The following is a 12,002-nucleotide window of genomic DNA, read 5'->3' on the forward strand; positions in this document are numbered from 1 at the left end:
AAATATTTGAGGTGATAGAGGTGCTAACTACCTTGATTTGAATATTATACATTATATGCATGTATTAATATATCACAATATTGCACATAATATGCACAATTACTGTCAATTTAAAATATTAAAGAAAATAGAGTTCTCATCCAAAAATGAAAAGCATAAAAATGAAACATATGGAAATTTTAGACTTGAAATGCATACCATCTGAAAAAAAAAATATGCATGAGATGGGTTCAATATCAAAATTTAAAACACAAAGAAAAAGTCCATAAATTTGAAGATCAAGTTTATTATACATATCAAGTTCCTATGTACAAACTACAACCTGGAAAAAAAAAAAAAGACTGAAACAAACTAAACAGATGCTTAAGTAGTTGCCTGACTCTATCAGAAGATCTAATATTTATTTCTTTGGAGACCCAAAGTGAAGAACTGACCAGGCGCGCTGGCTCACGGGCTGGGCACGGTGGCTCAAGCCTATAATCCCAGCACTTTGCGGGGCCGAGACAGGCGGATCACGAGGTCAGGAGATCGAGACCATCCTGGTTAACATGGTGAAACCCCATCTCTACTAACAATACAAAAAATACAAAAAATTAGCTGGGCATGTTGGCGAGCGCCTGTAGTCCCAGCTAATGGAAGGCTGAGACAGGAGAATGGCGTGAACCCGAGAGGAGGAGCTTGCAATGAGCCGAGATCATGCCACTGCACTCCAGCCTGGGGGACAGAGCACGACTCCTTCTCAAAAAACAAAAAACAAACAAACAAAAAACTTTCATAGAAACATCAAAAATAACGTTTGACCATATATCTGAGCATCATGACCCAGTTCGGTTGACACATAAAACTAACCACCACGTGGCCTGTATCAGTAAGAAATTCAATTAAATACAAAAACATAGATATGTTACCAAGTAAAAAGATGGAAAAAATATATATACCATACAAACACAAAGCAAAAGAAAGCTGGATTAAATATCAAACAAGTAAATTCCAGATCAAGAAATATTTCTAGGGATAAAAAAGAAAATTACATAATTATGAAAGCATTGATTCACCAAGAAGACATAATAATCATAAATATGAATATATGTAATAACAGTTTTAAAATTCATGAAGCAAAAAATGATAGAACTACAAAGAAAGAAAAATAGAAAAAGCCATAATATTACTCAGACATTTCAATAACTGTATTTCAGTAGGTGACAGAACAAGTAAACAATACATTAGTAATGGTATAGAAGATCTGAAGAGCATTATCAACCAACCTAATTGACATTTATAGAACACTCCATCCAACAATGTCAGAAAACACATACTTTTCCAATGCACATGAAACCTTTACCCAGATAGATTACATTCTGCACCATAAAACAAAGCTTAATAAATGTAGAAGGATTCATGTCATACAAAGAATGCTTGCTGGCCACAACAGAATTAAACTAAAAATCAAAACAAAAAGATCTCTGCAACATACTTCTAAATAACACATGCAAACAAAAAATCATAAAGGAAAATAAAAAGTATTCTGAATAGAATAAAAATGAGATGAGAATAAAAGTATGTAGAAAAAAATGTATATCGCTAAATGCCTATATCCAAAAAGAAGAAAGATCTCAAAACAGCAACAATCAATACATTTGACGAACCTACAGCCAGGCTAATGACTAGGATGAAAAAAGAAATTTTCAGTATGAGAAATGAAAGAGGGAACATCACTACAGGTTCTACAGATATTTAAATGAAAATAAGGAAACAACTTTGTATCAATAAATTTTCCAGTTTAGATGAAACAGATAATTCCTTGCAAGATACATTAAATATACTTTATTAAGGCTCATTGAAGAAGAAATGGATCACCTAAATAAACTTGTATCTGTTAAGGAAATTGAATTTACACCTAATAACATCCCCAGGCACAAAAAAAAAATCACACCTAGATAACTTCACTGGTAAATTCTAGCAAACATTGAAAAAATAATAGTAACAATTCTATGTAAACTCTTCCAGAAAACTGAAGAGTAGAGATCATTCTGTGAGGCCATTGTTTACTCTGACATGAAAACCAGATAAAGACAATTACAAGAACAGAAAACTACACACCAATAGTCCTCATGATCACAGATATAAAATTCTTTTAAATTCTTTAGCAAATTGAATTCAACAATACATAAAAACAGTAATATGTAATTACTAAATAATTTTATTCCAGGAAGGGGTTTAATATTTAAAAGTCAGTCAATGAAATATACCATGTTAACAACTAAAAAACAGTAAAAGTATGATATCTCACTAGATGCAAACGAAGCACTTGACAAAAATCCAACATTCATTCCCAATTTAAAGGGAAAAAAAAATCCAGCATCCTGAGAGAAGGAAAGGACATTTGCAGATGTCCTCAATCTTACAAAGGACATCTGCAAAAAAACCTACAAGTTCAGTCTGGGTATTGAAGAAGAAAAAAAAAATTGTTTTAACCTACAAGTAATATCATAAATAATGGTAAGAGACTGACCACTATTCCCCTAAAGTCAGGAACAAGGCCCATTTCACCACTTATCTATTCAATATTGTACTGGGGTTTCTAGCCACTGCAGTCAGGCCTGAAAAAGAAATTTAAAACAACCAGGTCAGAAGAAAAGAAATAAAACTGATTTGCAGACAAAATGTCTACACAGAAAATCATAATTAATCACTTGAGGTCAGGAGTTCGAAAGCAACCTGGCCAACATGGTGAAACCCCGTCTCTACTACAAATACAAAAATTAGCCAGGCATGGTGGTGGGTGCCTGAAATCCCAGCTACCGGAGAAGCTGAGGCAGGAGAATTGCTTGAACCAAGAGGCGGAGGTAGCAGCAAGCCCAGATGGAGCCACTACACACCAGCGTGGGTGACAGAGCAAGAGACCAGTTCAAAAAAAAAAAAGAAAATTAAATCATAATAAATGAATTTGCAAATAAAGCTACTGAACTTTAGCAAGATTGAAGTAAACAAGATCAAATATAAAATCAATTTACAAATGGTAGCAATGAATGAAAAATTTTATATTAAAAAATATCATTTACAATACCATCAGAAAATATGAAATACTCAAGGATAAATCTGTCAAAAGACATGTAAAATGCATACACTGAAAACTACTAAACACTACTCAAAAAAATTAAAGAAGATTTAAATAGACACTACGTTCATGCTCCAGAATCAATATTATTAAGATGTTATTTCTCCCCCAACTAAACTACAGATTCAACATAGTCCTAATGAAAATCCCAGCAGGCTTTCCAGTAGAAACTGAAAAGCCAATTCTAAAATTCATATGATAATACAAATAACAAAAACAACTGTGGAAAAAAAAGGACAAAGTTGGAGGACTCCTATTATCTCACCTTAAAACTACAGTAATCAAGATAGTGTGAGTTTGGCATCAAGATAAACAAATAAGTCAATAGAAAAATTAAGTAAACAGAAAACAGACCCACATATATATGGCTGATTAATCTCTAACTAAAGTACAAAGGTAATTCGATAAAGAAAAGATAATCTTTTCAACACATGGTGCTGGAAGAATTGGACATTCATATGTTTAAAAAAAAAAGAAAGAAAAAGAAAGAACCTTGATCCATGCCTCTCGTCATATACAAAAATTAACTCAAAATGGTTCATTCATTAAAATGTAAAACCTAGCCGGGCGTGGTGGCTCATGCCTATAATCCCAGCACTTTGGGAGGCCAAGATAGGCAGATCACTTTAGGTCAGAAGTTCAAGACCAGCCTGGCCAACATGGTAAAACCCCAGCTCTACTAAAAATACAAAAATTAGCCAGGCGTAGTAGCACACACCTGTAATTCTAGCTACTAAGGAGGCTGAGGCACGAGAATTGCTTGAACCCAGGAGGTGGAGGTTGCAGTGAGCCAAGATTGTGCCATTGCACTCCAGCCTGGGCAACAGAGTAAGACTCCATCTCAAAAAAAATAATAAAATAATAATAATAATTTATATATGTATATATATGTGAAACCCAAAACTATAAAACTTCTAGGAGAAAATATCTGTGAAGTAGGGTTGTGTGAAAACTTCTTAGATATGACACCAATATGATCAACCGTAAGAGAAAACTGGGCTTAATTAAAATTAAGAATTACTACTCTTTGAAAGACCCTACAATAGTACTAAAAGACAAGCCACAGACGGGAAGAAAATATTTGCAATGCACATATCAGATAAAGTACTTGTATCCAGAATATATAAAGAACTCTATTAAGATTTAATATTATTAAATAGGACACAAAAAGCAATTTAAAAAATAACTAAGAGACTTGAACTTTTCATCAAAGAAACAAATACAGATGGCAAATAAGCATATGAGATGATGACTTGGACATAATTCATCATGAGGGAGATGCAAATTAAAACCAGAATTAGATACTACCACACACCTATTAGAATGGCTGAAGTTTAAGACTGACCAAACCAAAACTTGGTGAGATTATGGGTCAAACAGAATTCTTACACACTGATGGTGGGAATACGTAATACTACAATCACTTTGAAAAACAGTTTGACTGTTACTTAAAAAATTAAATATATACCTACAATATGACCCAGCCACTACATTCCTAAGTACATTCTCAAGATAAATAAAAAAGCACATGTCCATACAAATACTTGTACATGAATATTCACAGCAAGCTTGTTTTCAAGTGCCAAAAAATGGAAACAAATGTCCATCAATAGTGAACGGCTAAATATTGTGATATATGCATATAATGAAATAATATCCAACAATACAAGGAAATAAAACAATATGGGTGAATCTGAAAATAATTTATCCTGAGGGAAGTCAGCCAAATAAGAATGCATACTGCATAATTCCATTTATATAAAATTCTAGAAAATCCAAATTAATCTATAGTAACAACAAACAGATCAGTGCTAGCCTAGGGATCAGTATAAGGGAGGGATTACAAAGAGGCATAGGAAATTTTGGTAATGACAAATTTGTCATTATCTTGTTTGTTGTGATGGTTTCAGAGATTTAGATACATGTCAAAACTTTCTATGTGCAGTTCACTGTATGTCAATTACGCCACAATAAAGCTACTAAAAAATGATACTGGCAAAACTTAGTGAAATCTACATCAAGTCAAATATTTTGAAGTAATAAATGGTTTCAAGTAAATGTTAACGTAATAAATTATACTTTCAAAATTAAAAGAAACAAATCTATCACAAACTCCCATATAGCTAAAAAGATGCATTTTGTTTACATCTGTATTGCATGGAAAAAAAAAAAAAAAAAAAAGATGCATTTTGCTATAGTTTTACCTAACCCTGAAATTAAACATAAGAAGGAAAGGAGATTTAAACCATTAAAGGGAAAAAAAGAAATTTGGAATAATTTAGCACAGGAGTTAAAAAACTGCTGTGTAAAGGATCAAATAGTATATTCAAGAACAGTGGTCCCCAGTCCCTGGGCAAGAGACCTGTACTGGTCTGTGGACTGTTAGGAACCAGGCCACACAGCAGGCGGTGCACACTAGGCCAGCAAGCATTACTGCGTGAGCTCCACCTCCTACCATATCAGCTGTGGCACTAGATTCTCACAGGAGTAGAAAACCCTATTGTAAACTGTGCATACAAGGTATCTAGGGTTGCATGTTCCCTATGAGAATCAAATGATAAATGTAATAAACTGGAATCATCCTGAAACCACCCCCCACCCCAGTTTGTGGAAAAACTATCTTCCACAAAACCAGTCCCTGGTGCCAAAAAGGCTGGGGACTGCTGTTTTAGAATTTATGGGCCATATCATCTCTGTTACAACTCTTTGACTGTGTTGTTATAGCAGGAAAATAACCATAGGCAATATTTAAAAGAATGAGAGTGGCTGTGGTTATAGCAGGAAAGTAACCATAGGCAGTATTTAAAAGAATGAGAGTGGCAGTGCCACAACAAAATGTTATTTACGAAGACAAACCATTATAGAAGAGTCAGCCAAAGAAAGCAATAAAAATAAAATAGAAAAAATAAAAATGAATACGATTAAGAGCAATAATGGAAGGGCAGCCATAAACAGGAAGAAGACCTTATCTACTACTACTGTACTAGAAGGAAGCAAACAAGAATGTGCTCTAAAATACACCTTTGGGGAAAAAAGATGGAAGTTGAAATAACTCCCTCCTAATAGCTCTAATTAAGTAGATGAGGCTGTCACTGCTAACAGGAAGAGTTGTAAAAATTTTGAATCGTATCTGAAGGAATAAATAAAAGTCTAACAATGATAGAAGTGTAGATCGTGAATTTATAATAGTTTCAACACACAACACTGCATGACTTTTCCCCACTAGCCAAGGTTTAGCTTAGAGTGTGCCTACCTAGACTGATCTAGGATCAGAATTCTCAAAAGCAAATCTAACAGGACAAGGGCAGATGGAAGTTTTTGTTATAAACCACTTCCAGCAAATAACCAAGCCAAGAAGGAAGTAAACAATGGCAGATGTAGTATGACACACTAGGATAAAAAAAAGCAAGATCACAGGACAGAAGGTAACTATGAGGCTGAAGAGCATTGGAAAGGGCAATATTAGAAAAACAGGAGATAGATGATTTTGATTAAAGAGTAAGACTGGAATTTTAAATTTATGATGTGGAAACATTCCAGTGATAAAAAGGTCTAGGTTTTTAAAATAGGAATGGATAAATTACAAAGAATGGCAGTAAGTGTAGCAAAGTTAAGGAATTAAAAAAAGTACAAAATGTGAATGCTAAGATGAGTCAAAAGGACAATGAAGTTATTCACACCTAGTGAAACTGAGATAAGGCTGTGTACCAAAAATTCACACACGAAGTCCACAAGTATAAATTACAGACTTTCCTTGCCCAGACTTTCAACAGAATAATTCTTCTTACTAGTTTTTAAATGTCTATGATACTATCTTGAAATTATTTTTTAAATAAAAAGTAGTAAAATCCTATACACTAAATCACAAAATACACTAAAGCACATCCACACCAATACTAAGAAAATAAGGTTATAAAATTAGATACTCTGGCACCAAAAAGAAAAAAATCTGCCAGGTCTTTACATAAACCCTTAAATCTTTTTCTGAAATTCAGTTATTGAATAGGAAATGTGTACAAAAGAAACAAACAAGTATTTATAAGCCTCGTTTGTTTTGTGTTAATATGGCTATCATACGACCTATCCATTACATTCCTAAGTATGGCATATACTCAAGATAAATGAAAACATATGTCCATACAAATACTTGTACATGAATATTCACAGCAAGCTTGTTCAAAGTAATAATTATTAGACAGTGGTAAGGAAAAATAAAGAGTACTCTGTTTGATAGCAAAACTATAAATAAATGACAAACTGTAAATTTACATCTTATAATGCTTAACTTTATGTGTCAACTGGGCTAGGCCATGGTATCAAGATATTTGGTCAAATGGTTTTCTAGATGTGTCTTTGAAGGTATTTTTTGGATGAGATAACCTTTAAATAAGCAGATTTTTTGTATGTGGACCTTATCCATTTGAAAGTCTAACAGAAAAAAGCCTGACTGCTTTGGACAAAGAAAATTCAGTCAGCAGACTGCCTTTGGACTTGAACTGCAACATCAACCCTTCCCTGGGTCTCCAGTCAGCCTGCCTATCCTACAGATTTTGGATTTGCCATCCTCCACAATTGTGTAAAACAATTGTTTAAAATAAATCTCTCTCATGCGTGTGTGTGTGCACGCACACACACTATTGGTTCTGTTTTCCTGGAGAACTCTGAAAATAAACCCCTTAAATGTAATGAATAAAGTTACTTTTTATCTTGTAGAGAATGAGCATTAAAAGATACCAAATAAAGAATCTGTAACAGAAGATCAATGTGCGTTTGAGCCTAGGAGTTCAAGACCGGCCTAGGCAACATGGTGAGACCTTGTCCACCTTGTCTCTACAAAAAAATTTTAGGCCGGGTGCGGTGGCTCAAGCCTGTAATCCCAGCACTTTGGGAGGCCGAGACGGGCGGATCACAAGGTCAGGAGATCGAGACCATCCTGGCTAACACGGTGAAACCCCGTCTCTACTAAAAAATACAAAAAACTAGCCGGGCGAGGTGGCGGGCGCCTGTAGTCCCAGCTACTCGGGAGGCTGAGGCAGGAGAATGGCGTGAACCCAGGAGGTGGAGCTTGCAGTGAGCTGAGATCCGGCCACTGCACTCTAGCCTGGGTGACAGAGCAAGACTCCGTCTCAAAAAAAAAAAAAAAAAAAATTTTAAAATAAGCTGGGCATGATGGTATATGCCTGTAATCCCAGCTACTCAGGAGACTGAGGAAGGAGGACCCCTTGAGCCCAGGAGGTCAAGGCTGCAGTGACCCGTGATCGTACCACTGCACTCCAGTCTGGGTGACAGAGTGAGAACTGTCTCAAAAACAAACAAACAAACAAAAATCCCTGTGGGAATTTACTATAACTCGATAATTAAATTAGTTTCTGTAGCTGATGATTAAGCAAACTAGTCGCTAAACTTTTGTCGCCCAGACACTTTTTCATTAAACAAAAGATTTTAAACTTCCTTATGTGTAAAATAGAAGTATTCTGTTTTTGTTGTTGATCACTGTTATGGACCAAATAATTGCATATACCAAAAATTCTTATGTTGAAACCCTATCATTAGTATTTGGAGATAGAGTCTCTAAGGAAATAATTAGGGTTAAATGTGGTCATAAGAGTGGGTCCCTAATCCAGTAGGAGTAATGTTGTTGTAAGAAGAGACACCAGAGAGCTCACTCATGCTCTCTTTCTCTCTCTGCTATGTGAGAACACAGCAAGGAAGAGGATGTAGGCAACCCAAGAGGAGAGTCTTTACCAAATACCAACCCCACTGGCATCTTGATCTTGGACTTCCCACCTCCAGAACTGTGAGAAACAAATCTTTGTTGTGTAAGCCATCCAATCTATGGTATAATGGCAGCCTAAGCACACTAATACAATGCTGAGTCTGAAGTGGGAGGCGGTGGAAGTGATATTTTAAAGGAAAGATAGAGAGCTTGTCTTGGATTACAACTGAACACTATTTAATACTATTCTACAACCTAAAGATAATTCTGCTAAAGAAGTCAACAATACAGTAGCTCTATAATAGCGTTCACCATACAAAATACTGGAATCATTTATCTGTCTTCACAAATTAAATAGTAACAAATAGTAACACAGCCTCTATAATTAAAGATTCACTGAAAAAAATGCATGATAATAAATGGGTCTTAAATCTTAACTCATTTCAAGCTATAAACTGATGTCATATGTAAGTTTCAATAATACTTTTCATACTTAAGAAGCTTTCAAATATTTCCAAACTAATCCCTTATATGAAATATATTAAAAACTCTTGATATATTAACTCTTACCGTAACCCGTTCCTTTGGTCAAAAGCAGGAATCATAGAGTTAGGGTGTTCTGACATTAATGCAACAAGCAGCTGTAGGACATCCATTAGATTGTCATCCTATAATCATTTTAGAAATTTTTTTTAATGAGGAAAAAAACAACTTAGTTGAATACTGAATACTTCTGAAATAGAAATTTCAACATCAGAAATATAAGTAGACATTATCTGTGATAGTTATTTTTAACAAATTATGTTCTTTAAATGTACACATTCACCTCTGTAACTCCAAATATACATAAAATAGCAAAACAACTTCTTGTTTTGTGCAGGGGGACAGAGTCTCACTCTCTCACTCAGGTTGGAGCTCAGTGGTGTGATCTCAGCTCACTGTAACCTCTGCCTCCCAGGTTCAAGCAATTTTCGTGCTTCAGCCACCCTAGTAGCTGAGACTACAGGTGTGTACCACCATATCTGGCTAATCTTTGTATTTCTGGTAGAGACAAGGTTTCACCATGTTGACTAGGCTGGTTTCGAACTCTTTGCCTTAAGTGATCTGCCCACCTCAGCCTCCCAAAGTGCTGGGATTACAGGTTGAGCCACTGTGCCTGACCTCAAAACAATTTATTTGGTTTTTTTTGGTGGTTGCTGTTTTTTGAGACAGAGTCTCTCGCTCTGTCGCCTCCTGGGTTCACGCCATTCTCCTGCCTCAGCCTCCGGAGTAGCAGGGACTACAGGTGCCTACTACCACGCCTGGCTAATTTTTTGTATTTTTAGTAGAGATGGGGTTTCAACATGTTAGCCAGGATGGTCTCAATCTCCTGACCTCATAATCCTCCCAACTCGGCCTCCCAAAGTCCTGGGATTACAGGCGTGAGCCACTGCACCCGGCTTCAAAACAATTTCTTAATCAAAGAAATAAGATGCCTTTTATGTTATACTGAATCAAGATTTTGTAAAACATAACCTATAGAAACAGTATATCCAACATTATTGTTTTTTAAGGAAGGCTTATATATCAAGAAATTGTGGGGAAGGGTTATTCTTTACTACAGAAAAATATATTAGAGCTTCTAAAATGCTAATAAATGTTGCAAATCTGGTGGTAGTGGTAGGGGCAAGATATTATGTATCATTTCTTAAACTTATCTGACCTGGAATATTTTATTCACTATGCCTCTCCAGAAACTAGTTCTAAAAGAACACTTTGTAGGAAATGATAACCGGATCGTTTTCATATACAGTATTACCTATTGTCACTATAAAGATAAACAATAAATGTTTACTTCGTCAACATACCACTAATATGTGGTAGTATTTGATAACGTTTACAGAATAACAGCACAGGAACATACATGAGCTCTAGACCCCAAAAAAATCTTCATGAAAATCCTTCACTACCTTTGCTGCATACACCAATATGTATGCATATCATTAGAGCCAACTTGGACAATACTGACCCAAAAAGGAAAAGGCAAACAGCTAACAGAATTTAGTTAACTTGGTTGCCCTAAGTCTAGTTTTCCTTCACTGCTTTGGAATTTTTGCTATGGAAGCTACTTATATACCTAATTTTCAGTAAGTTAAACAGATGATCTAGAGCTAGGACACTGAATCTTTGAAAGTGTTATTTACAGGCCTGAAACTTTCCTAACAATAAGGAATCACTGTGACTTCCAGTTTATCTCATATAAAGTACTTTATTCAGTCCCTTAGGGTTAATAAAAACAAAATCACATATATAGATCACGTGAAATTCACCTGAAAACTCTTCAAATATTATATTTGGTCAGAAAAATCTAAAAATTAATAGAATTGCCTATTCAAGAGGAAAAAATATAATCATTAATGATTTTGAGTCAAATATTACTCAATCACAAAATTTAAGACATTCTTTTATACTTGAATTAACAAAGAGATCCAATCATTATCCCTTATTTAAAAATTAAAGAAGGCACTACTCCATACTAAAATATATTTATTAATTCACAAGATATTAATTATAATATAGGAGTATAAATTATCATTTAAAATGCTATGATATATCCCATCAATTCCTAAGTTTTACTAATTATAGGTAAAGTTATACTAATTATAGGTAAAAATCTAACTAAAAAGAGATGATTTAGTTAGATTGCAACTGACATATATTGCGTTTTCCTGGTACTAAGAAATAAAAAGAAAAACAGATATTTCAACCTATTTAATTTTCAACCTTCTTTTCAAACACATAATTTTAAATCCCATTATAAATGAGTTGTTTAATATTTGAACACGTAAAGTCAGTGGGAAGATTGTGTTACGAATTTTTAAAACCTAATCATTTTTAGTCATTTTCGTAATCTATTTTTTCATTTGTTACACCGGTTTTTGGAAATACACTGAAAGTATGCTTCGGTATACTTTATTATTAATTCAATGAAATCCAATGTTAGTACTTTTTAAAGCTTTTCATGATGATTCTCAAGATTCATCTTGTGGTAATAAAGGATATTTAAATAAAGATTGCTAGGGCTTAGTTCTTAAGTAGACACATTTATTCCCCATTACAGTTACATAATTATTGAAGATTTCTTTAAATTTTTACTTTTAAAAAAGTCTAATGTAGCTTCAAAAGTTA

At 34.4% G+C, this 12,002-nt stretch overlaps 1 protein-coding gene across 3 annotated transcripts in view; it reads right to left on the reverse strand.

The window, feature by feature from the left end:
- Positions 1-12,002, reverse strand: part of LRBA (LPS responsive beige-like anchor protein) — a 787,299-nt gene that overhangs the window by 656,267 nt on the left and 119,030 nt on the right. For all 3 annotated transcript variants that reach the window (XM_033215458.1, XM_033215456.1, XM_033215457.1), the window contains exon 17: positions 9,405-9,502. In XM_033215458.1, the coding sequence (XP_033071349.1) occupies positions 9,405-9,502 (98 nt within the window). The remainder of the gene's footprint in view (positions 1-9,404; positions 9,503-12,002) is intronic.

This window comes from Trachypithecus francoisi, unplaced genomic scaffold (genome assembly GCF_009764315.1).
Source record: "Trachypithecus francoisi isolate TF-2019V2 unplaced genomic scaffold, Tfra_2.0 Lachesis_group1, whole genome shotgun sequence".
In the NCBI taxonomy this organism is placed as follows: domain Eukaryota; kingdom Metazoa; phylum Chordata; class Mammalia; order Primates; family Cercopithecidae; genus Trachypithecus; species Trachypithecus francoisi.